Source organism: Pelophylax lessonae (assembly GCF_965119305.1).
Source record: "Pelophylax lessonae genome assembly, chromosome: 4".
NCBI classification, from domain to species: Eukaryota; Metazoa; Chordata; class Amphibia; order Anura; family Ranidae; genus Pelophylax; species Pelophylax lessonae.
In genome coordinates, this window is record NC_138771.1 from 638,882,905 (window position 1) to 638,910,292 (window position 27,388).

At 45.9% G+C, this 27,388-nt stretch overlaps 1 protein-coding gene across 3 annotated transcripts in view; it reads right to left on the reverse strand.

Moving 5' to 3' along the window:
- TM4SF5 (transmembrane 4 L six family member 5) overlaps positions 1–27,388 on the reverse strand; it is a 258,377-nt gene that overhangs the window by 187,912 nt on the left and 43,077 nt on the right. For 2 of the 3 annotated variants that reach the window (XR_014225147.1, XR_014225148.1), the window contains exon 5: positions 17,629–18,097. Coding sequence is in view for 1 of the 3 variants with exons in the window: in XM_082254163.1 (XP_082110289.1) it covers positions 18,086–18,097 (12 nt within the window). In the remaining 2 variants the exon portion in view is untranslated. Of the gene's footprint in view, positions 1–17,612; positions 18,098–27,388 lie in introns of those variants that run through there. The other variant, XM_082254163.1, reaches the window with a different exon arrangement.

The window sequence follows — 27,388 nt, forward strand, 5'->3', positions numbered from 1 at the left end:
ACTACTTTTTATAGCGAACCCGTTATACTTACCTGCTCTGTGCAATGGTTTTGCGCAGAGCAGCCCCGATCTTCCTCTTCTCGGGTCCCCCACTGACATTCGTGATCAACCCCCCCCCCCCCCCCCCACACCGAGTGCCCAACATAGTAAGCTGCTGAGCTGTCTCTGTGTGTCCAAAAGACACACAAAGCATGGCTTGGCCCCGCCCCCTGCTTCCTTCTCACTGGCTGTGATTGACACCGGCAGGAATCAATGGCTCACGCTGCTGTCTCTAAGCCAATGAAAAGTGAGAGAGCCCAGACAAGCTCCGCTCTGGTGAGTATAAGGGTTGGCTAGGGAGGAAGCTGCACTTAGAAGGTTTTTAACCTTCATGCATAGTATACATGAAGGTAAAAAAACACCTTCTGCCTTTACAACCACCTTATGTTTAAAACAGAATTCAACAAATAAAAAGTCTTACCATAATAAGCCTGTAAATGTTCTCATTTGTCCAGGTAATGCTATGTCTAGTAACAGTTGGTCACATTCAACTGAACTTATTCTGTAATGTTCAAGACATTTACACCTTGTCCAAGCCATTTCTTCAGGTCTAAATTCTTTCCATCACAAGATACAACCTTTGTACAAAACAACATACAGTATACACATAACCATCAACAAAAATTGCATATATTTCCACAAAAAAAAATCCTCTTAAAAAGAAAACACCCTATCCCTACAATAACTGTCCATTTCTTTCTCTCTCTTCACATCTAGACATAAAACTACTACACCTTCCCTCCACCGCTGTCCCTCCACTGAATCCTGCTCTCACCCTATGAAATAAGAGAAGCAAAACTAATAATCATACAATATAAATAAAAAAATGAATACTTTCTACTAGTCATTTGTTCTAAAACAAAAATTGTTCTAGTCATTTGTATATTTGAAATTGATTACTATGTACTCAAAACGAGGTTCACTAAAACAAACAACACAAAAAAATATTCACTCCATCTTTTTTAAAGAGTTTGAAACCCCGGATATTTTCTGGTCTCAGCTTTAATTTACTATAATAACCATAATAAACCAACTTTTTTTCACACTCATCTGTTCCAGTGTTAGGTAATGTACTGTATGTAAAGGAATTTTGCATTTTTAATGTTACACTTTAAGCCTTTTTTAAAAAACTGCTCCTGCTCCTGCTTTGGTACAGGTCTCCTTGCCCTTTTTTTGATAATTCCTTGCCTATTAGCCTTGAAAATAGAGAAAATGCATTGTTATTATCTATCTTCTATTGATTTCAATAGAATTCACAATGAATTTCACAATTTTGGGATTTTTGCACGTTAGCTGAACACACACACGGATCAAACCCAAGCACATGATCTGGGTAGATCAGAGCTCCCGTGTTGCACCACATGTTATAACCTACTGTTCCCCACCCCCAACTACCAAACTGTCCCACTCTATTAAATAATGACGCTAATCATACTTGGAGTTAAAATGGCCGACATGGCCTTTTATTAAACAACAAATATTTTAATACTAAATATAACAATATAACAATAATAATCTTGTTTGCAGGTCCTTGACAGTACCATATTAACCAATTTTTGTGTCTGTGTCAGCATTTGGCTTAGTCATGTCCCCAGCCGCTAAGCCCCGCTTTGGAGACTAACACAGCCGACCTCAGACACCCACCTGTACCAATTAGAGGACGCCATACCTCGGATGGGTCCCCACCATTTTTCCCAAAAAAACAGCTTGATAGACCCCTGTCAAGGACCCCAAACCGCCACCCTTGAAAAGAGCGAAAAAAATACAAAACACCCCAGCAATAAGAATACCCACACAGAAAAAAGAGAGCGGGAGGGAGGGACGTTCTTCCACGCTTTCTCCTCAAAGATTGACCGGACCCCTCCTACCCTGAAGCTATACTTCAACAGCTCCATCCCCTCACCCCATACAACTGACCAATAAGGTAAGTGCCCGCACAAACCACCTACTTTTCCCCAATTAACCCTTGCAGCACGGTTCACCTTCCACCCAGTCATGTATGCCCTCTACTTAGTTCGTTCCTCCTAGCGCCGGGCATGTCTTTTGCTTCCCTCAAAGCCCCAAGCCTTTAAACATTTCCCAATATACTTACTACAAAAATTTTTATATAGTAACTGGCCTAATCCTAATTCCTCCCAAGCATTTTGGCCAGCAATACTCTAGTGAGGAAGAGTTCTTCAAGAAGTGAACCATTCCCTTTGTGAATCCAGCAAGATAGGGTTCGCTAGCTCAGACTGTCCTTGCAGATATGAGGATGGTGGCAAGGAGTTCTCACCAGATAAGATTGTCAAGTCAGACTGCCCTTACAGAGATGAAAATGAGGCAAGACGGTCTTTTGGTGATATCTAGACTTGGTTCTCTGATGTAAAACAGCTTTGCAATTTGGCCTCAACTGCAATCCTGAACTCTTACGACAATGAGGAAGGAAGGTATTGATATCATAATGGAAAAGGTGGACATTGACGTTTCAAAGGAATTGGAAGTCCCGCTCGAGGAACCTAATAAAAGAGAAAAGGAAATTAACACATACAACAGAGTTGTAAAGCAGAAGCGATTTTTATTATTTAACCTTCCTAGCGGTATTCCCGAGTGTGACTCGGGGTAAGATTTTAGTGCCAAAAGCGGTAACCCCGAGTCACACTCGGGGTAGCGCTAAGAAGATCGCTGGATGCTGGAGGAGGTTTTACTTACCTTTTCTCCGGGATCCAGCGAAGACTGCGAGCGGTATGCGGCGGCGGAGCTCTCTCCCGATCGTCTGCGAGCCCCGGCTTCCGTCTCCGGCGACATGACATCCGCCGGGGGGTGGAACCGGCGGCAAATTCGAATGTAAAATGCACCAAACACACTGATATAGTTCAAAATAAAATAAAATCACATTACATTGCCCCCCAGTGCCCTTTCCTGCAGTTTTACTGTACTTTTTATGTAAATATATGTATATATATATATATATATATATATACATATATATACAGTATATATACACACATATACATATATATATATATATATATATATATATATATTACACACACACACACATATTATATATATATATATATATATATATATATATATGTATATATATATATATATATATATATATATATATATATATATATATATATATATATATATATATATATATATATATACACGTAATTCTTGTGAATGAGCAGCCCAAACCAACTGTATACATTATATATATATATATATATATATATATAATAAATGTATACAGTTGGTTTGGGCTGCTCATTCACAAGAATTACATGCTTTCAGCACCTAAAATAATGGTACCGCTTTCAGCACCTAAAATCCAAAAGAATCATACCGCCAGGGAGGTTAAGTCATCAAATAAAATGTACCCTGAGGGGGGCATGACCTGGATAAGCTGTGAGATAGCTGTCTAAGACAAGAGCTACAGCCTTCTTCATAGGGATCATCATAGAAAACATCAGAAAGTTAATCTTCTAATCTGTGGAGATTTTAGTGCTATTGCCGACATGTCTTTAGATACAACCAACACTAAAAGACATCACACTGGGGGCTATAGTAGAAATCATAAAATCAGAGAAACTTTATATGTGGCGATGCCAACATGCTAGTGAAAAAGACTATACCTTTTTATATTCCACAAGGTTACTGATCCAGAACAGATTTCTTTCAGTAGATAAAGATCTCCTGTTAAATATAACTCGCTCTTCAATTGGTACAATCACTTGTTCTGACTATGCCCAGGTGACCCTGGAAATTTGGGTGAATAATTTATTCAGATCCCCCAGTCTATGGAGACTGAATGTCTCTATCTGAAATGACCCCTTATTCCTCTCATAAATCAAGTCTGAACTAGAGTGTTTCTTTCAGTGTAATGCTACTAATGGAATTAGTGATTTTCTTTTATTGAAGTCCCATAATGCTTACATAAGGGAAATTTTGTCAAAATGTGCTTCTCATCAAAATAAAAAACAGCATCAGGCAGTTAGCATGGTGTACTAACGAGATCATCATGCTAGAGCACCAGAAAAGGTCCACCCACCAAACCACTCATACCACCATAAGCATTTCAGGTCACTCCTTCCATAACTTAGCCAAGTGTTATTGAATCAGTTTGACTACTTAATTAAAAGGTTTAGGTTACCCTTGGTTATCCTCAATATACTCACACGCCCAGCAAATAAAACCTTATTCTGTTGTGATCCAATGCTCCATTGCTGCACACCATGTCCCGAATTGGCATCTTCCTCTCTTTCTCATCAGGAGCCAGCTGCCTCATTCTATTTTTTGCAGCCCCCCCCCCCCCCCCCCACGATGATGAAAGAAGAAAAAAGGTAAATTAATACAACAAAAAAACAATGTTTGGCTTTTTTAGATTAAGGAAGGGGGTTGAATTACGATGGGGGAATGGTTAATTTGGAGTAAAGGTTTGCTTTAATTTTTTTTTCTGCCACTAGGGTATATACAAACCTCATCCCAGATAACTCTAGGCCACTTTGACACCCATCAAATATGTCAAGCATTCGTACTCCAAATTACTGCTTACATAAAAAGCAACTCACATAGATAAAGCCAACATTCAGTCCACAGAGCTTCAACAACGCACATCAGGAGTTTCCCACTCTGCTAACGTCCACTTGCACTCAGGTACGCCACCAGGAGAAGACAGCCCAAACACTTGTAGGGGGCCTGGGCATCAACCAATGAGTTGTTGCTGCTGTTTAGTAGAAGGTACAATTAGTTGGTATTGGCCCGGGCCTCCCAAACCAACTACTTGTTAACTTACTCTACTGTATAGTAACAGGCAGGGCTTTTTTTCTCACCTCCACCAGAGACAGTGAGGGAGAAGAACTCTATGTATACTATTGCTTTTGCAGGGCAGCCATGGAGTGAGCCAATGCAGCTCACTTAGTTGCACCTGCAGCCTGAGAGCGGGGAATGCGGAGTTACAGCATCTACACTCCGCCTCTCCCTGTAGGCCAAATGCTGGTTTGGTTGCCAGTCGCAGCTCAGCTGTGTGGAAGAGTTGCGCTGTGTGTAGCCGGCCTGGCTACACAAATTGATTGATTGATTGACAATGTTCCCGGCTGTGGGCCTGTGCAGTGACTGTCTCTTTGTTGGATTGGGCATGTGACTGTCTCTTTGTTGGATTGAGCTGTCCCTTTGCTTGATAGTGATATCTCTTTGCTGGATTGGGCTGCATCTTTGCTATATGGGGATGTCTCTGCTGGCTTGGGATGTCCTTTGCGGAATATATAGGCATGCCTCTGTTCTGGATGGGGATGTCACTCTGCTATATTGTGCTGTCTCTTTGCTATATAGGAATGTCTCTTGCTGGATTGGACTGTCATTTTGCTGGACTGGGATATCTCTTTACTCAATATATGGGAATGTCTCTGCTGGATTGGGCATCTCTTTGCTGAATATATGGGGATGTCTGTTTGCTGAATATATGGGGCTGTTGGATTTGGTGGGACGACCAATGGGCGGAGCCTGGGAAATGTTGTTGTTCAGGCCTAGGGAGGCCCAGGTCTAAAGCTGTGTAAGGGGCCCCAAATGTTCTGATGGCTGCCCTGCTTGCACTTATAGGATGAGCAAATATGGATCAGACAAGAACTATTAGTCAGGGTAAGGGTTTTTATTTCTTAAACCCAAGAAAGAGACAAAGAAGAAGAAGTGGGGCAAAGGGGTAAAATGCATCAACCAAAAGAACCAACAACCTGTAGATATGTCTTCTCAACAAAAGGTTGAAATGTGCACCTTCTTGTAAAATGAATAATGCCTTTGTCAGTGTAAAGTTTTCTATTAGGAAACATTTATTAAAAGACCAAATGTTGCTTAAAATTATGAATGTTTACTCCAACATGCAAAATTAATACTGAGATTCTGTTTTTAACCAATAAATAAAATGAGGGGAAGTATGAGGTATTTTCAAGAATTTTTTCAAGAACTAGCTGTCAGGAATTTGAGCAAAGAAAAAATTGATAAGAGACCACAGAAACAATAAAAATGGAAAATTCCTTTAAATATAGTGCCTGGGGGGGGGGGGTCCTCCTAGTCTGCCTGTAAAGTGGCACATCTGTACCATGTATAGAACCTGCTGTAGCAAAAATGATATTTCTAAAGAAAAAAAAAAAAGAGTCAAATAACATTTAAATTGACTCGCAGTTGAAATTGCCACACCAGTTATTTGAAAAAAATGTGTGGGGTCCCTCCAAAATTCATACCAGACCCTTATCAGAACATGCAGCCTGTGCAGGCCAGGAAAGGGGGGGCGAGCAAGCGCCCCCCCTCCTGCACCATACCAGGTCACATGACCTCAACATGGGCGGTGGGTGCTTTGTGGGGAAGATGGTAATGGGGGCAAGGGCCTCTTCCCATAAACCCTGGGTGGTGGTGGTTGTGGAGGTCTGGTAAGGGGCAGGGCCACCTGTTGACATCACCTAATTGCCCCATGCCTTATGACAGAAAAAGAGGTACCCCCTAAATGGGACTATAATGGGCAAGCTGCCCATTATAGTCCCATTTAGGGGGTGTTGGTAAAATTGAATTGCAAATTTTATTGATACACATATAAAGTAAAGAAAACAATCACATAATTTTTTATAAATACAGTAAAAAATGGCGACTGATTGTACAAACAAGAAGTTGACCATAAATTGCAAAGGAGCACCTTGCGTGTGTATTATCTTCTTCAGGGGTCTTTAAATATAGATCCAAAAAAGGGTATCTAGAGTAAAAACAGATACATTCAAACATAATGCTATGTCACAGTGATAATGTTATATACCATCATAATATCAGAATCATAGCGTATATGGTAAATAGATACACATACCCTGATATGGTCAGTATTGCAGTCGCAGTCGCTTAATTAAAAACATGTTGATTACAGCACGTCTGGGGGACACCAGGGAATCCTGTAAGCAAACCACCACCTGTAGCGCACATTACCCCCAGATCACGGGGGGGGGGGGAATCACAGGCATGGCGAGAGCAAGAGCTTCACAAAGGGTCCAACAGAAGGCCACAATGGTTGCCACACATGAGACTCTGGAGCACTCTGCAAGTATGAAAAATGAGGGTATAACTATATATAATAGCAATTCCAGCTGGACAGAAAGAGAGCCTAGGTGCGCACCTAAAACCATGCAATTGCCCCACCCCTTATGACATCACTGGCCCAGCATGCACATGTTGGTGACATCACAAGGGGCAGGGCCACCAGGTGACGTCACCAGGTGGCCCTGCCCCTTATCTATTTAAGAACTGTCACCCGGCAGAGTAGGCATTCAGCGGTTAGCATTCGTTGCGATTATTATTTTTTTTAATGGGCCCGGCAGTGCAGCGGGCTTCGTGATTGACGATGGATCTACATCGGAGGACTTGTCAAAAACAGGTTTTCTTTATTTTTTTGGTGAATGAGTAGGGGTAATGTACCCCTACTCATTCATATAGGGGGGTCCCTGCCAGCAGACCCCCACAACCTGCCAGGCTGCATGCTCGGATAAGGTCCTGGTATGAATTCGGGGGGGGGGGGGGGGTCCCATGCCGTTTTTTTTTTCCCACTGTTTTCAATTGCCAGCAATGTTTTTTTTTTTCCGTCAGCTGTCAGGGGGGAAGCCCTTTGACAGCTGATGACTCATCCATTGTTAAGGATGCAGCTGCTTGCTTCTCAGCCCTGCTCTTAACAACCAGCTATTCGCTGTACCTTCATTTGGCAAAGCTTTGCCCAATCAGTGATTAGAAAGCACAGTGCAGCACGCAGTGCATTATAGGGCGTCCGGCGGACTAACATCCCGCCGAGCATCCTTGAAACTCAGAGGTTCTCTGAACGGGCAAACAGGCAATGTTCAAACTTTTGGTCGGCCCAAACCATTCACCCAACTCTAGTCTTTACAATGAACCCTATGGGCGATTTGATTCTTTCGGCTTGCTGGTCTTTGGGCAGAACAAGATCTCCAACTTGGAGATTAGGAGTCAGACATTGCCATTTTCTGCACTGGAGTCAAACACTACCCTGATTTGGTTTGGTTTATGTGAACGATACCCTCTGAAGAAAGGCAGATTCCAACACTTGTCATGTTCTAGAACAGGTGGAGCTGCCTCAATGTAATCATTGTCAAAGATCCTTTTCATACAGGCAATGAAGTGGTCCTTCATTTCAGGCCTGTTCTTTAGTGCTCGCTGAAGTGAGTTAAATCTGGACAAAGCTTGTTCACGATTATTTGTAAGGCAACCCCTTGGGCAAGAAAGTTCTCTGGTGAATAAGGGTGAGGTTTACCAGGATGAAATTGTTGGAGATACAACAGCTTTCAGTTTAGCAGATTAACTGCAGTTCATAAATAGGACACTAGGTGTCGGTAATGCTCAGTGATATGTTATGCATTTCTATGATGTGTTGTAATATCCTGTACACTGTACTGAACTTGTTGGTTATCTCTTCCTGTTCTGTTGTTCTTATTACAATGAGGTGACATCTTTGATTTCTGTGTTATGTTCCAATAAAGAAGCCAGTTCCTGTTTACTCCACAATGTCTGATCTGAATGGACTCCGCTGCACCCAGTGATCGCACTCTGCAACAGAAATGACATTGCAAGAGAATTTGGCTGTGATTCAGTCTCTTATGCTGGCTGTTGCTTGAACTGTGTCTTGTCGCTGGGAGTCACCTTGTTGTTTGCAGGAGGGGATGTGGTTTGCTGTGTAGGTGCACTTGCATTGTGAACTTGAAGAGGCTCAGGCTTTTGCAGGTTGGAGGTCTCTGTGTTGATAGTTTGAATAGTAATGTTAGTAAGAGGTACAGGAGATGATTCTGTGTCATTGCAAACATTATGCCTTAGCACATTTTCACTGGTGAGTTCAACTGGATCTTCCAGTTCTGCTGGAAAAGAGCAGTTGGAGTTAGTACTTTCTTCCATTGCTTGTTCAAGGACCTTCAGCCTTGCTAGGGCAGCTGTTTCCTCCCATTCCATTTGCAGAATCTTTATTTGGGATTCTGCCTTTGCCTTTGCTTCTAGACTTGTGCAGGCCTCTATTAGCTTGTCCCTTAATCTTGAGCTTCTGGAGTGTGAGCATCTAGAAAAAACGTGCTGTGAGCTTAGTAACTGTGGATTTATGAGATCTGGTCTCCTGCAGTTGAGTTCTGCCTTATCCTTAGCATCTTGCGCTAAGAGATTTTTGGTTGGTTTAGTTCATCTGTCCTAGTTAGTTCTGCTAAAGAGCCTTCTATATTAGAGTCCTTTAAGAATGCTGTGTATTTTGAAGACAGCTGTTGGCAGAGTTCTATAGAAGCTCCTAAATTCAGTTGGTTGATCATTAGGTGTGGCAAAACTGACATGCAGTATGTAGTTCTGTCCCATAGATCTGACAGATTGCTGGAGAACTCATCTCTAGTGGTTTTAAGTTTTCTCTACGTGTTTGTGTTGGTATTATTGTGCTTTTGGTTCGTACACTTTGCTCTGTGATTTCTTCAAAATCTGCTCTCTGTACATCTGTGTAATCAGAGTCATGACGTATCTGTGTCAATTTGGCAATAATAAAGTGCTCAGAGCCTTGTCTAGACATTTTTCAGGTTTTACAAAACATGGTTACTGTCTCTTTAACCGCTTGACCACTGCCCACAGTGCTGCTACTGCGGCAAAGTGGCTTGTTAACGTCTGGTGACGTAGACCTATGTCACCAGACTCTCCCCCCTCTCGGCGGCGCGCGCGCGCCGCTGGAGGCTCGCTCCCGGTGTATTCAGACACAGCGGGAGTCGGGCCAGGGGAGGAGAGGTGGAGATCACCGCCGCTCCTCCCCAATCTTCGGGGATCGAGTGAGGAAATCCGCCCGCTTGTGTAAACAAAGTGGGCGGATCTCCTATGTGACAGACAGGGACAGATTACAGGATTCAGCATAGCTGAACCTGCGATCTGTGTCTGTGTCACCCAATCCCCTCCCCCCACACACATCAGTAAGCATGAGGCATACATTTTGATATAAGTGATATTAATTTAGCCATGCTTAAATTCATTTATCCAGAGGCCCCCTTTATGAACTGTAACTATTTTAAAGAGTTTAGGTTTTCTATAGGATGCTGATTCTCAAAGCTATGAGCTTCCTTCAATTCTTTTCCATTGTAAGTTTCCTTCGATTGTGTTTTACTGAGAGAAGCCTGTCCTGATTTCTAAGGGTATTATTTCAGACTCAGTCTTTCCTGGGCTGCTTCCTGAATGTAAACATTCTTTGTCTCTTGGTATATATGAACACCTTTCCTGCTTTCTATGCATGATGAAGTAATTGTATAACGTATTTTTAGTGGTCTGGGAAGACTAATTGTTACCTCCCTTTTGTACTGTATATAAGCTGTCATCAGGATACATATATTCGAATACACCATTGAAACACTAACCTGTCTAGATGTTGTATTTCCGAGCGCTCGTATATTCTTTGCAGATTGAAGGGAGACTGGCCTGCAGAATTATACCTACCAAGGGGTATTACCTTTCACATTTAACCCCTTGATCACCAATAAAGTTAACCCCTTCCCTGCCAGTGTCATTATTACAGTAACAGTGCATATTTATAGCATTGATTATTGTAGTAATGTCACTGGTACCCCCAAAAGTGTCAAAAATGTCAGTTAGGGGTCCGATCTGTCCGCCGCAATGTCGCAGTCCCGCAAAAAAAAACGCAGGTCGCCGCCATTACTAGTAAAAAAAAAAAAAACAATAAAAATGACAAATCTTTCCCGCAGTTAGTAAACGCAATAACCTTTGCGCAATTGTCCGTTAAAATAATGCAGCGTCAAATCGCAAAATATAGCCTGGTCAGGAATGGGGTAAAATCTTCCAGTCTTAAAGCGGTTAAAAATACACTCATTGAGAATGTTTTTGTCAAAGACATGTAGCTAAATACATTTTGGCCTAAATATATGACAAAAATTGAATATATTGGATATTTTTTAACTGTCAAAGTAGAAAATGTCAATTTTTTCACAAAATTTTCGCTATTTTTTTATTAATATCGCAAAAAATTAAAAGCGCAGAGGTGATTAAATAGAATCAAAAGAAAGCTCTGTTTGTGGGAAAAAAAGGACGTAAATTTCGTTTGGGTACAGGGTTGCATGACCGCGCAATTGTCAGTTAAAGTCACGCACTGCCAAGCTGCAAAAAGTGGCCTGGACGTTAAGCAGGAAAATCCTCCGGTGGTAAAGTGGTTAAGAAGACGAGCAGCAGCTTAGGTGAAATAACACAGTCCAATGCAGAAAAAAAGTTTTCAACATTTACAGGTGAAGTGCAGTACGTTTTTGCGACCATGTGCTTTCACAAGATGGCGGATGGCACTGAGCTTGATTGCAGATTGGGCACACACATACTGTATACACAGCAGGCTGTAGGAATTCTACCGCATGTTTTGACTATTCTGACTCCAACTGTTGTAATAGTGACTTATCCCTATTTGAGACCTCTAGTCCTGGCCTGTATATGAAGATATATTCACCTCAGACAGACATTATCAGATAGCTGAACTCAACAAACGCACTTTTATCATCAGCGAAGATCTTTTTTGAAAGCAGCAGTTACAGCAGACAAGAATATGTGGTTGAAAGACGTTATTTGCAGGTCAACACATGGTAATGTGTTCTTGGATGCGAGCGGATTGCAAGAGGCCTTGAGACAAGCGGCTATATTCATCGCAATAAAGACAAAGTTAAGAAGGAAGCGGAAATACATCACAAGTGAGCGAGAACATAAAAGCGAAAAACAGAAAAAGATAGCCAAAATAACCACAAGATGCCAATGTATTAACCAATTATACAGTACAAAGGCCAAATTACCAATGGCTAGGAAATTAACTTTATAAATTCTCACAACGTGTGTAACGGCACAATAATGTTAGCGCCATACCTCCTGTTTAACTCCTTTAAAGCCATAATATACTGTAGTTTGTCACTGTTCCATTGCCATAAGCAATTTATGCTTCTCCAAAAAAATAGAGGGCCAAATTTTTAATTGTATAGTGGCGGTATCTACATTGTTTTTTATATCATTTTATGTTGTTAACATTTTAAAAGAATAAATACAAAAGGATTTTACACTATGAGAGGCCTCCTCTCCATTCATTTTCTGCCTATATAAAAACGTTCTAGATCTTAGGGACAGCGACAGGAGGAAGTCTGGACGTGTGGGAAGTCTCCAGGGAACATCACAGTGGGATAGGTCCCCCAAAAAGGATCTACAAGTCCAGTTGACCTTCCTCACTAATGGCACTTTTCCACTGCAAGTACGGGCTCGGCTCTACTCGGCCCTGCATGGCCCTGCTTGGCCCGGTTTGCTTTTCCACTGCTGGTACCGCATGGTACGGTGTTGGAACGGTTCGGTACGGTATGGTATGGTTTGCTTTTCCACTAAAATAGTACTAAAGTTGAGTGGGTGGGATAACAACGGGGTGGGTGGGATTCTCTGACCAATCAGTGGCTAGTAGTGACTGCATGCAAAGGATTGTGGGATATGGTACCGAGTATGGTACCTCTTGGAACCACAATCGAGTAGGTACTGTTTTTGAGAGCCGTACCGTTCGGTTCCATGCAGTGGAACAGCGCCGCCGTACCGTACCGAACCATTCCTACACCATACCATGCGGTACCAGCAGTGGAAAAGCACAAAAGCGAGCCGAACCGTTCGGTTCCATGCAGTGGAAAAGCGCCATATGTGTGGACACGCGGGGAATATCTTGGGAACAATGCACTTCATATAGCATTCCATTAGCACTATGGCACTTTACTTGTCACTTTTATAGTATCATGTTGGAACTTTGATTGGTTTATTAGTGGTATTCACAGTATTCACTATAGTATTTGCAGTACAACTCATCATCTAAGGTTGAGCAAGCGCAGTCTGAACATTCACCAGTTCCTTTTTACAGCTGCAGGTCCTTGGAGCTGCCATCTTGGATACGGAAGACAGCTGTGGTCACTCAGCAGGAGTTCCAAAGCAAGTTTGCATGGTGTTTTGTGATCATGAAGCCTTCTGGGACATGTGACATATCCCAGGATACTGAGGGAGGGGAGGGGGTAGGGCAAGGGACGCCATCCTCGCCTAGGCAAGAATTGCAGAAGAGGGAGCAAGTACTGATAAAAGAACAGTATCCCCCCCCTGACCCACCAAAAACTGTAATGAGTTACAGGCTGGAGGGAGGGGGGATGGAGAGAACCAGCAGGACGTCACTTTTTGAGTGAAGTTCCGCTTTGAAAACAAATGGTGCCAACAGAGATCTCAGCATCCAACATACTTCCTGGTGTGTAAGATCTTTAGGGGGAATGGGGGTCCTGGAGTGGGTTAAGGGACTCTGCAGCAGACTTGGTGGCCTTATAGGGGGTGAGGTTCCTGGTAGGGGGCTGAGGGGTAGTGTGGGGGGTACTGTGGGACACTGTTAGATATAAGAGGCACTATGGGGGGCTTGAGGCTTTACAGCAAGCTGGGAATGTTGTGGGAGCTGGGGGGGGGGGCACTGTGGAACACTGTTGGAAGTGGGGGGCACTATGAAGAGCTGGGGACTCTGCAGCAGGTTCACAGAGGCACTGTGGGAGGTTGGGTGGCTTTGTAGGACACTATTGGAGCTATTGGCACTTTTCCACTGCAAGTACCGGCTCAGCTCCACTCGGCACTGCTTGGCCCAGCTTGGCTCAGTTTGCTTTTCCACTGCGTGGTACGAGTCGGCACCTTTCAGCACTGTATAGTCTCTACTCGGCTCGGTTTGCTTTTCCACTGTTGTAGTACTTAGTAGTAAGTGGGTGGAATTACAACGATTCTCTGACCAATCAGTGGCTAGTAGTGACAAACAATCAATGCTGCATGCAAAGGATTGTCGGATATGGTATAGGTACAGCTTGCTTGGAACTCCAACCGAGGTGGTACTGTTTAAGTGAGCCGTACCATGTAGTGGAAAAATGCCGCTGTACCAAACCGTACCGAACCGTTCTAACCTGTACCATGCGGTACCATGCAGTGGAAAAGCGCCAAACCGAGCCAAACCGATCCGTACAATGCAGTGGAAAAGCGCCTTATGATTCCCCCCACCAGCCCAATGTCACTACTGTGATCGTTATCTGTAATCTGTTAGGTTGTACCCTGTCAGCACCTCACCCAAAAATGGCCGATGATGAAGATTCTTTCAGAGGTAACTCTTGAAGACAACATGTGAGGAGTCCCCACTCCCTGGAGAGGTAGCTATTAGGAGTCTTCTTTTGCTAGGATACAACTGTATATATACTGTATGTATTTTTCAAGGCACATAGCCACTTTAACTAATACCAAAAAAGATTGTAAAGAAAGTTTTAAAGAACAAAAGACAACATAAATCAGCGACTTTTCTCCAACTGGGACATCAAAGTCTTTATTGATAAGTTACGAAAACGAGACATCAACATGACTTAAAGCTTGAAATCTAAGCAGACATAGAAAGACACAAATGCGTTCAGCCCTGTAATCATTCATTCATCAATAAATGTATTTTTAAGTGCAAGCAGTTTGACCTGGTATCAGCCTCTTGCAGTCCCTGTACAGCAGGGGATGAGTGTGAGAGGAGGAAGAAGCATCACAAAAAAGCCATTCAGTTCATTTGCTGACAATAAGCATAAGGAGAGAGGCCACTTGTTTGCATGATAGGAGGAAAGAGCAGATTGACAGAGAGATAAGCTCCTCACTGTGCTGCTTCCCCTATCACTGTCCACTTCCAGTCACTAGGCTGGGGGCAGGACCAGGTGGATCTGGGCTAAGAGGAGATGGGTTGAATGATGCTGGCCATCAGACCGAGGACATCTAGTGGCCAAAAAAAGTACAGCGAGGGAAATCTCTGGTTTGCAGTTGATTTTTGCAGCATAAGTTGGTTTTGTTATTTTATCTTTTAACCACTTGCCGACCGCCGCACGACTATCTACGTCGGCGGTCAGCCCCTCACAGGCAAAGTGACGTAGGGCTACGTCGCTTGCTTGTGAGGGTCTAGGGAGCGAGCGCGCGCCCCCGGAGGCGCGCTCCCGCTCCCGGGTGGTCACGGACCCCCCCGCGCGTGTGACCGGCGGACCCGATGTCCCCCGGCCACTCGGCGATCGGCGGGGGAGAGGGAGAAAGTCAGGCAACTTGTGTAAACAAGCTGCCTGTCATTCTCCTCGGTGTAAAGACACTGATCACACGGATCTACTATGTAGATCCGTTGATCAGTGTCCTTACAGCTCAAGCCACAGCCAATCACAGTAGAAAGCACGCCCCTAGGGACACACACAGCCCCTCCCTCTCAAATAAAGTTAACCCCTTCACTACCAGTGTATTTTTGCAGTAACAGTGCATATATATAGCACTGATTACTGCAGTAATGTCACTGGTAACCCCAAAAGTGTCAAAAATGTCAGTCAAGGGTCCGATCTGTCCGCCGCAATGTTGCAGTACCGCAAAAAAAATCGCAGATCGCCGCCATTACGCGTTAAAAAAAAAAACAACAAAAATGACAAAAATCTTTCCCTTTGTTAGTAAACGCGATAACTTTTACGCAAACCAATCAAAATACGCTTTTTGCGATTTTTTTTACCAAACATATGTAGCATAAAACAAATTGGCCGAAAATGTTAAAAAATTTTGATTTTTAAATTTTTTTGGGGGGGAATTTCATATAAAAAAAAGTGAAAAATATTGTTATTTTTGCAAAATTGACGCTCTTTTTTTGTTTATAGCGCATGATCAAAAAATCGCACAGGTGATCAAATACCACCAAAAGAAAGCTCTGTTTGTGGGAAAAAAAGGACGCCAAATTCGTTTAGGTACAGCGTCGCACGACCGCGCAATTGTCCGTTAAAGTCACGCAGTGCCGAATCGCAAAATACCCCCTGGTCAGGAAGGGGGTAAAATCTTCCGGGGCTTAAGTGGTTAACTGGCTAATCCTTTTTTTCCTTGTTATTTTAGGCTGGAATTCTGTTTTAAAAGACATTCCATAGACAACACCAACCATCTTTTTTGGACAGAATATGAAAATTGTTAAACCCATCCTGCCCACCCCAGTATCCCTGGGGTAGGAGGGGCAGGAAGGATCGGCGATCATGTGACAATTGTATTTGGCTGTCACAGTGGCCACATGATCAGAAACCAGCCCCACCAGCTACCAAGTGTTAGTCATTAAAGCCCACCTTTTTGCCACCACACATATGTTTTACGCTGGTGGCAACAGATTAATGAAAATAATTCTGGGTTACAGTGCTGATATGATGCTTCCAGTAGGCCCTCAAAAAGGTGGTGGTTGGTTCAGTGGTAAGTGCAGGAGAATGGAGCATCTGGAAAATGCTCTGATCAGTGAGTCAGGGTGATTTGCTCTCCAACCAGCCTCAATATCAGCTTCAAAAGACTGGAGGCAACAGTTCATAATGTCCTGGTAATATAGGAACCAGCAAAGAAGAGATCAGTATAACTACTATTGACCAGGCCTATCTATACAATGTGCAAATTGTCTGTTTTTTTAAACATGCTAACCATTCTATTAAAATCTATTCCTTAATACACACAAATAATATGCTCCAAATGCCACCCATATCTTACCTAAAATTAGTAGTGACATCATCCCTGTGCTGTACATAGCCTGTGCAGAGAGCAGAGCTGTAGGAGGGGCCCAGCACGCTCCACCTCCTACAGGCTGCCAGCAGAAAACTACAGGAAGGGGTGGAGACAAGACCAGTCACTTTGCACAAGGAGAGAGAGCAGCAGTGAGTGGTCTTTATTACAGGAGGCTCCACACTGGTTGACTGCAAAGATCTGGAAGAAATACACAAATCACACCGAGATTCAAGAAGAATATACATGAATAATAGATTTAGAAAATATTTACTGATCCTGAAGTTCAGCTGTAACACATAGACATACATTTAAAGCCCAGCTTCAGCCTAAAGTATTTATAGCTGAAAGAGCTTAAAACCTCTGCCAATGTTTTTACCTCAGTGACCCCATGGGGGAGATCACAAAGGAAGTGAGTAGAACCAATGGGGACCCAGACAGCAATTAAATCTAGTTAGAACATTATTTCCGGTATAAGGTAAAAATTTTGAGGAGGGTTAATCAATTAAATTATATATATATATATATATATATATATATATATATATAATAGAGAGGTTAATTAAAAAAAAGAGAAAAGAAATGATACATTTTATCTTTTTTTTAATTAACCCTTTCTTATAGTGTGTGTGTGTATATATATATGTACATATGTATGTACACTGTATATATATATATATATATATATATATATATATATATATATATATATATATATACACATACACACACACATACCATACAATATATAGTCAAACGTAGTTGGACACCTGCCTTTACATACACATAAATTTTAATGTCATCCCAATCTTTGTCCGTAGGGTTCAGTATTGAGCTGGTCCACCCTTTGCTTCTATACCAGCTTAAACTCTTCTGGGAAGATGAGTTGAAGCTGTTATAGCTGCAAAGGGTGGGCCAACTCAATATTGAACCCCATGGACTAAGACTGGGATGTCATTAAAGTTCATGTGTATGTAAAGGCTGGTGTCTCAATACTTTCGACAAAATAGTGTACACATATATTTAAAATGTGTGTGTCACAAGTCTATGTAAACATATAACCCAACCAACCTTCAGTGCCAGAGACATCTCTGTACCTGAGTTCCCAGCTCCATCCCTCCACCATGGCCATTGCAAAAAAGTCTCCTCCCTTCTGGACTCAAAACTCTAGTTCACATTATATGGAAGGAGACTCCTCTCGCTCCTATGGCTGGAGAGATGAGAGCTTAATTTCAGAAACCTCACCCTGTAAGTCCTGGCGGTGGTGTGAGATTCAGCCCATTGCCCTCCACCTGAAACTAAATGTTTGGGTGGACGTTCCAATTAAATTACAAAAAAAGTCAAGACTTGTCAAAATCCCATAGATGGAGTCATTTCACCATGAAGTCCAAAGGAGTTGAATGATCAGAGAAGGAGTTTTCAGTGCGGATTGAGGAAGGGGGGTGCGAGATACGTGGAAGGAGTTTCTTCGATTTTAGGCATTATTCTGCACAGGTGGAGAAACAAAACAAAGCTGGATTAATACATACTCGCAATACATATGGGGTAAAGCAAGGGACAGGATATGGTATAAATAGTTTACTCTGATCAGATCACACACACCAAAATAAACCATTATATAATCATTACATACTGTCACACCAGCTTCTGAAGTGATCAGAACATTTTATAGTCAAAGTATCCTTTCTGCTCCTGGCTTTGTAAGCTCTGATAAAGTGGGCCTTTCAGAAACCCCAAAAAGTGTTGAATTTTCTGCTGGAAATTCTGAATAATAAATATATGCAGAATGGTTTGGATACTTGGGACAGTGGATAGGTAGCTCTGGACCCTAGGGTCCTATTGGTATTACTATTAAATAGTATTGCATGGGTATTTGTATAGGTTTGGGTGCTTCCACACACCAGAGGATTCCCACAATTTCCTTGGTTTTTAGTGTAAAACAATTGATCTGGGATAGACGTGCCACACCTAGGGTTGCCACCTCATCCCTTTAAAACAGAACACATATTAATTACACAGGTTCTGTGGCTGATTAAGGTGGTAATTAAACTCACTTGGAGCCTTCATTGCATTAAATTAGCCTCAGAACCTGTGTAATTAATTTGTGTTCTGTTTTAAAGGGATGAGGTGGCAACTCTAGCCACACCACAAGTTAGTAGTCCAGATACAATATGATTCCAATATAAGGTCAGGTAGAAGATCCCATCAGGAAGCCAAAGAGGTTGGTTTACCAAAACTGGAGAATGCAAAATCTGGTGCAGCTGTACATGGTAGCCAATCAGCTTCCAACTTTAGCTTGTTAAATTAAGTTTTGACAAAAAAACCTGGAAGTTGATTGGTTTCTATGCAGAGTTGCATCCAATTTCGCAATCAACCCCAATGTGTTCTGAGGCCAGTCATTTCCTCCTTCATCAGGGGTCCAACATAGTTATCAAGCACTCAACAACATAGAAATACAGCGTCAGCTTCCCTATTCCGGGGTTTCCAGGGATCCCTGGTATAAAGGGAGCCGGGGCTGTTTTCTGTCATGGGGCCTGGATAACAAGATGGCTGCAATATAGGCCTGATGAAGGGGTCAATGCTGTCCCCCCCAGAATGGATTGGCCCTTTTACCTGACCTTATATTAAAAAAAATTGTATTTGGACTATTAACTTCTGGTGTGGGGCTGTCACGGTCTGGAGTCAGGCTCGGTGGCAAATAGCTAAAGCAGTAGAGCAGCACCCACCCACAAGCAGGACAGGTATACAAACAGGTCACCCTGGCTGATGACAGAACCTGAGCTGCAGGGTCTAAGTACTAACCGGTATTCACCAGAGCTCCTTATGGTGGAGATGGATTTTGCTGCGTGTTAGTACCAGCACACGATCCTCAGGATTGCCCCAAGAGGTAATAAAATGGAGTGAAGTAGCAAATAACAAGGAAGGGATTAAGCAGAAGCATACTCAGTAAACAAGCCAAAGGTCAGTAATGAATGGTAACATGTTGGGATTAAGCAATAGCGTAGTTGAGGAACAAGCCAAGGTTCGGTAAGGAATGGTAGCGAAGATGTGGACGACAACAGGAGAGACAAAAGCGAGATATTGGCTAGAGAGAACACAATAATCTAACAAAGGAAGTGCTGAGACATGGCTTAAATCAGGAAGTTCATGGGAGGAGCAAAGAGTTTAATGTCCAAGAAAAACAAGGCTCAAGACAGGATCATTCAAGGAATTGTCCAGGGAACTGCCCAACATTCCAAGTGGCTCCACGAGAAGGGTCATTGCCAAACACAGCACAGCTCCCAGGTTCAAGTCCAGGCCCTGACAGGTGCTTTATCTCAGATTCAATGTACAACCATTGGTTTAGCTCCTTCAGAACCCATTAAAATCTATACGTTGTGTAGCACCCTACAAGGTAGGTGCTAGGCAAAGTATAGTGGGCCTTAGCTGCCTAACAGGAGGGCCATAATTTTCAGCTGGGCTGTCATGTCTCCCAGGTGTGGCCATTGAGACTGGGGAGTCTCCCCATTGTCTCCAAGAGAGGGCTCTCATTGGGCAGTGGAGGAAACCCAATCAATGGCACATTCAGGCCTGTATCTACCCCAGAAAGGCAGATTCTGCCGCACAAAATTCTGGTAGTGGGTATAAGTTTGAGGGGAGCGCATGACTCAGCATCTTTGGCAGGAAGCAGAGTCCCAGGAGGGAGAGTATGGCTGTCTCTCCTCCTGTCAGCAGGAGGGCAGATTGCCTGAGGGGACGGAGTGAGCTAAGCTGCAGAGAGGATCCGGTGTGCCGAGGACCAGCAGAGCAGAGGGGGTCCAGTTTCAGGAAAGCATTCCAGGTCATGAGTACTGTAAACTGCCCCTGGGGGTCTGCCTAGTAGAAGGGGCCACTTTGGTGAAGTCCAAGGGATCCAGGAGCTAGCTAGTGGTAAAGGGGGTGCCAGTGTTGACCCCGAAGTGTAGAGGGGGTGCCTAGTGAGAGAACTCTGAAGTACAGAAGGGGTGCCTAGTGAGAGGACCCTGAAGTGTAAAGGGGATGCCAGCGGTTGGGCCCTGAAGAGTTAAAGTGTACAGTGTGCAGTGTACAGTGTTGAGAGTTGCAGCAGGCACAATCAGTTACAAAGAGCTACCTGAGTCAGTGAAGGGCTGGGGGAGAGCTGTTTACAGGACTTTTGAGCTAACCAGAGTGTCAAGAGTCAAGTTTCAGTACAGTCCAGGACTTTTTGAGCTAACCAGAGTGTCAAAAGTCAAGTTCAAGCATAGTTCAGCAAGTCAGTATTTTCTAAGCGCCAATAAGCATTGGTGGGCATCCAGCTGGCGTCAAGACAGCGCTAACAGGCATTTTTTCTGCAAAGTGTCCCAGTTGTACCTAGTTGAGCCAGAGGAGTATCCCACTCATTCCCTTCTCCCATCCCCATTATCAAATAAACAAAACAAACCAAAGATGCCGGAATGGTCATTGTCTCCAATCTCACACTTGGGTATTCAGCTTAAATGGGCTGAAGGTGTCACCGGTAACAATGACAGACCCACATCAGGCCCAATGTCTGGAAAACCTGCTACATTTGGGGGCTCGTCCAGGATTTTGCCATTGGTTACTGGGCCGGTTACCCCTGGCAACGGCAGTAGAAAAAGTCAGAAAAGTCAATTTTTGTGCCCAGAACTGTTGTTCAAGTACCAAGCAAAGTGTGAGGCCGGATCTGCGGGAGGCGGGGAGAGTGGGATGAATCTAGAAGCGCACATGGAAGGTTGCTCATGGCAACGCAAGTGTTCAAGCAAAGTCTGCAAAATGATGAGAAACTTTGATATGGAATATGATATGTACTCTGCTGTCAGATATTGGAGGGCAGAGGAAAATGTGAAAGTGCATGAATGCTGCAACTGCTTAACAGGAAGAGGTCCCGGTGGGGACTGGGAAGATGGCGTCAGGGGTCTCAGTGGGGACAGAGAAGAGGACGCCGGTGGTCCCAGTGGGGACAGTGAAGATGGAGGCCGGGGGCACGGGAAGAGAGATGCCAGGGGCCGGGTGTATGTGCATGCTATATGGACTGATATTGACCGTGCGACCGACAGTGGGACATTTATTCTATATAGTGTGTGCACGGATACTATGAGGATCGTGGTTAGCCATACCGGTAGGGGCAGTGGGGCTAGCCTCGGAGACAGTATGGAAGATGTAAATTGCACATGTATGGCTAGGAAGAGAACTATCGACCGTGCGACGGACAGCGGGATATTACTCTTGCCAAGCAAGGAGGGACAGCTGGCTTCAGTGGTGCAATTGAGGAGAGTGGATGCATGTCTGGCAAGTCTGGCAAGTGACATGATCCGCTTAGTAGCCACTTCCCTGTGGTCTAAAGTAACAGAGCATGGCAGGGGAAGAGTTACAGCACTGCGCGGGAAAGTGCACCACGTGCATGGGAGTGTGACAGAGAGAGGAGGGTGACAGAAAGAGAGAGGGGGTGAGAGAGAGAGGGATGAGAGAGAGAGGGAGGTGAGAGAGAAGGGGGGCACAGAGCAAAAGAGGGGTGAGAGAGAGAGAGAGGGGGTGTGACAAAGAGAGAGGGGTGACAGAGAGTGAGAGGGGTGACAGAGAGAGAGGGGTGTGACAGAGAGAGAGGGGGTGACAGAGAGAGGTGTGACAGAGAGAGGGGGTGACAGAGAGAGAGAGGGGGCTGACAGAGAGAGAGGGGTGTGACAGAGAGAGAGGGGGTGACAGAGAGTGAGAGGGGTGACAGAGAGAGAGGGGTGACAGAAATAGAGGGGTGTGACAGAGAGAGAGGGGGTGACAGAGAGAGGTGTGACAGAGAGAGGGGGTGACAGAGAGAGAGAGAGAGAGAGAGGGGGCTGACAGAGAGAGAGAGGGGTGTGACAGAGAGAGAGGGGGTGACATAGAGAGGTGTGACAGAGAGAGAGGGGGCTGACAGAGAGAGAGAGGGGGGATTACAGAGAGAGGGGATGACAGAGAGGGAGAGAAATAGAGGAGGTGACAGAGAGAGAGGGGTGTGGCAGAGAGGGAGGGGGGTGGCAGAGAGGGGGGTAACAGAGAGAGAGAGAGAGAGAGAAAGGGGTGACAGAGATAGAGGGGTTGACAGAGAGAGAGGGGGTGACAGAGAAAGTAGGGGGTGACAGAGGGGGAGGGGGTGACAGAAAGGGAGGGGGATGACAGAGAGATAGAGGTGACAGAAAGAGAGAGAGAGGGGGTGAGAGAGAGATAGAGAGAGAGGGGTTGACAAAGAGAGAGAGGTGACAGAGAGAGGGGTGAAAGAGAGAGAATAAGTGACACAGAGAGAGGGGGGTGACAGTGAAAGAGAGTGGGGGTGACAGAAAGAGAGGGGGTGACAGAGAGACAGGGGGGATGACAGAGAGGAGGGGTGACAGAGAGAGGGAGGTGACAGAGAGAGAGAGAGAGGGGGGTGACAGAGAGAGAGAGAGGGGTTGACAGAGAAAAAGGAGGGATGACAGAGAGAGGGGGTGACAGTGAGAGAGAGGGGTGTGACAGAGAGAGAGAGGGGGAAAAGGGTTAACATAGAGAGAGGGGGGATGAAAGAGAGAGGGAGGGGGGTGACCGAGAGGGAAAGAGAGAGAGGGGGTGACAGCGAGAGAGAGAGAGAGGGGAGTGACAGAGAGGGAGGGGGATGACAGAGAGGGAGGAGGGTGACGGGGGGGCAGAGAAAGAGAGTGTGTGGGTGACAGAAAGAGAGGGGGTGACAGAGAGAGAGGGGGGTTGACAGAGAGAGAGGTGGGATGACAAAGAGAGGGAGTGACAGAGAGAGAGGAGGGGTGGCAGAGAGAGGGAGGTGACAGAGAGAGAGAAGGGGGTTGACAGAGAGCGAGGGGGGTGACAGAGAGAGGGGAGTGACGGAGAGAGAGGGGGTGACAGAGAATGTGGGGGCTGACAGACAGGCAGGGGTGACAGAGAGGGAGGGGGTGACAGAGAGAGAGAGAGAGGTGACAGAAAGAGAGAGGGGTGAGACAGAGGGGCGACAGGGAGAGAGAGAGGGGTGAAAGAGAGAGAGGGGGTGTAACAGAGAGAGAGGGGGGTGACAGAGAGAGGGGGTGTGACAGAGAGAGAGCGGGTGTCAGAGAGAGAGAGGGGTTATAGAGAGAGGGGGGTGACAGAGAGAGAGAGGGTGACAGAGAGAGGGGTGAAAGAAAGAGAGAGAGAGTGGTTGATACAGAGAGAGAGGGGGGTGACAGAAAGAGAGGGGGTGTGACAGAGAGAGAGAGGAGGGGTTGACAGAGAGAGAAGGGGGATGACAGAGAGAGGAGGTGACAAAAAGAGAGGGGGTGACAGAGAGAGAGAGGAGGGGGGACAGAGATAGGGAGGTGACACAGAGGGAGAGAGAGAAAGAGAGGGGGGTGAAAGATAGAGAGAGGGGGGTTGACAGAGAGAGAGAGAGGGGGATGACAGAGAGAGGGGGTGACAGAGAGAAAGAGAGAGAGGGGGGCTGACAGGGATTGAGAGAGGGGGGTTGACATAGAGAGAGAGAAGGGGGATGAAAGAGAGAGAGAGGGATGACAGAGAGAGGGGGTGACAGAGAGGGAAAGAGAGAGATGGGTTGACAGAGAGAGAGAGAGAGAGGGGGTGACAGAGAGGGAGGGGGTTATAGAGAGAGAGGGGTAGGTGACAGAGAGAGGGGGTGAAAGATAGAGAGAGTGGATGACACAGAGGGGGGGGGACAGTGAGAGAGAGGGGGTGACAGAGAGAGGGGGTGATAGAGAGGGAGGGGGTGACAGAGAGGGAGGGGTGACAGAGAGAGAGAGAGAGAGAGAGAGAGAGAGAGAGGGGAGATGAAAGAGAGAGAGGAGGTGTGACAGAGAAAGGAGGTGACAGAGAGAGAGAGGAGGGTTGACAGAGAGAGAGGGGGGATGACAGAGAGAGAGAGGGTGACAGAGGAGAGAGAGAGGGGGTGACAGTGAGAGAGGGGGTGACAGAGAGGGAGGGGGTTGACGGGGGTGAAAGAAAGGGAGGGGTGACAGAGAGAGAGAGAGAGGGGTGAAAGAGAGAGGGGGTGACAGAGAGATGGGGTGAAAGAGAGAGAGAGAGAGAGTGGGTCACACATGGAGAGAGAGGGGGGTTGACAGAGAGAGGGGGGTAATAGAGAGGGGGGTGGCAGAGAGGGAGGGGTGACAGAGAGAGAGGGAGGTGAGAGAGAGGGGGGCACAGAGCGAAAGAGGGGTGAAAGAGAGAGAGGGGGTGTGACAAAGAAAGAGGGTGTGACAGAGAGTGAGAGAGGTGACAGAGAGAGAGGGGGGGTGACAGAGAGAGAGAGGGGTGACAGGGAAATAGAGAGAGGGGATGACAGAGAGAGAGGGGGGGTGACAGAGAGGGAGGGGGTGACAGAGAGCAAGAGAGGGGTGACAGATATAGAGGGGATGACAGAGAGAGAGGGGTCAACAGAGAGAGAGGTGATTGACAGAGAGAGGGAGAGGGGGATGACAGAGAGAGAGGGGATGGCAGAGAGAGGGGGTGAGAGAGAAAGGGGGGTGACAGAGAGAAAGAGGGGGGACAGAGAGAGAGAGGGGGGTTGACAGAGAGAGGGGGATGACAGAGAGAGGGGCTGACAGAGAGAGAGAGAGAGGGGGGGCTGACAGAGAGAGAGAGAGAGGGGGGGTTGACAGAGAGAGAGGGGGGTGACAGAGAGAGAGCAGGGGTGACAGAGAGAGGGGGATGACAGAGAGAGGGGGTGACAAAGAGAGGGGGTGACAGAGAGAGTGAGAGAGGGGGTGACAGAGGGAGAGAGAGGGGGGGCGACAGAGAGAGAGGGGGGCGACAGAGAGGGAGGGGGTGGAAGAGAGAGAGAAGTGACAGAAAGAGAGAGGGAGGTGACAGAGAGAGAGGGGGTGAAAGAGAGAGATAGAGGGGGTGTGACACAGAGAGAGAGGGGGTGAGAGAGAGTGAAAGGGTGTGACAGAGAGAGAGGGGGTGGCAGAGAGAGAGAGAGGGAGGGGGGGTTTGAAAGAGATTGTGGGGGGTGGCAGAGAGATGGGGTGAAAGAGAGAGAGAGGGGGGTGACAGTGAGATAGAGAGCGGAGTGACAGAAAGAGAGGGGGGTGACAGAGAGAGGGAGGTGACAAAGAGGGAGAGAGAGAGAGGTGGCAGAGAGAGGGGGTGACAGAGAGAGGGGGGTTGCAGAGAGGGAGGGGTGACAGAGAGAGGGGGGTGACAGAAAGAGAAATAGGGGTGACAGGGAGGGAGAGGGGGAGTGACAGAGAGAGATAGAGAGGGATGGGTGACAGAGAGAGAGAGGGCCGTGACAGAGAGAGAAAGAGGGGTGACAGGGAGGGAGAAGGGGTGACAGAGAGAGAGGGGGTGACAGAGAGAGAGCGAGAGAGAGAGAGAGAGAGAGACAGGGGTGACAGAGAGAGAGGGGGTGACAGAGAGAGAGAGAGGGGGTGACAGAGAGAGGGAGAGGTGACAGAGAGGGAGAGAGGGAGGGGGTGACAGAGAGGGAGGGGGGTGACAGAGAGAGAGGGGAGAGGGTGACAGAGAGGGAGGGGTGGTGACAGAGAGAGGGAGGGGTGACAGAGAGGGAGGGGGTGACAGAGAGGGAGAGAAGGAGAGGGTGACAGAGAGGGAGGGGGAGTGACAGAGAGAGGGAGGGTTGACAGAGAGGGAGAGAGGGAGAGAGGGAGGGTGTGACAGAGAGGGAGGGGGTGACAGAGAGAGAAAGAGGTGACAGAAAGAGAGAGAGAGGGGGGTGACAGAGAGAGAGAGATCAGGCTCTCCTTCGGGCCTGAGAGTGGAGAGGAGGTTGAAGGAGTTCAGGAGCTCCAGGCTCTGGCAGGTGCCAGGGGGGCTGTGCCCACATCTTCGTAGGTCTTCTCCCTCCAAGGCTATCATTGCTTGCCCTGCCCTCACTGCTCTACTTCCCCGCCGTCTCCATCTCCTGGGCTGCCCGCTCGCACTGTGGACAATGTAGCTGGAGCTGGGAGGCAGTGCCCTGCAGCCCTCGTGCAGTGCCCGGTAGCTCTATTAGCCCTTAATCCAGCCATGTCGAAAGGGTATTTTAACACCCCCAGCCGGGAGCCCTAAGGCAGCAGCCTGTGCTGCCTTATGGTGGCGCGGGCCCTGCTTACTGTACCAGGTGGCAACTGTAAAATTTTGGATTTCCCATCAACTTCTGGCCCAGTGACAATTGTCACTAAGGCAAATAGAGGGGATGCTCCTGACATCATTGATCTAATACAGTCATATGGACATACACTGCCTGGCCAAAAAAATGTCGCCACCCAAAAAAAAAGGTCACACATGCTAATATTTAGTTGGCTTTGATTACGGCACACATTCGCTGTGGCATTGTTTCGATAAGCTTCTGCAATGTCACAAGATGTATTTCCATCCAGTGTTGCATTTATTTTTCACCAAGATCTTGTATTGATGATGGGAGAGTTGGAGCACTGCACAAAGCCTCCTCCAGCACATCCCAAAGATTCTCAATGGGGTTTAGTTATGGACTCTGTGGTGGCAATTACATGTGTGAAAATGATGTCTCATGCTCCCTGAACCTGATGAATCCTGGCATTGTCATTTTGGAATATGCCCGTGCCATCAGAGAAAAACAATCTATTGATGGAATAACCTGGTCATTCAGTATATTCAGGTAGTCAGCTGAGCTCATTCTTTGGGCACATGCAGTAACTATCCAATAGGAGAGTTACTGCATGCTTAGTTTAGTTAGTTGCTTAGTTAATTCCAGGTGGTGACTTTTTTTTTGGACCAGGCAGTGTATTAACAGTACCCTTCACTGGAAGCACCTGAACCGAACAATCTGGAGGGGTAGCCACTAGTG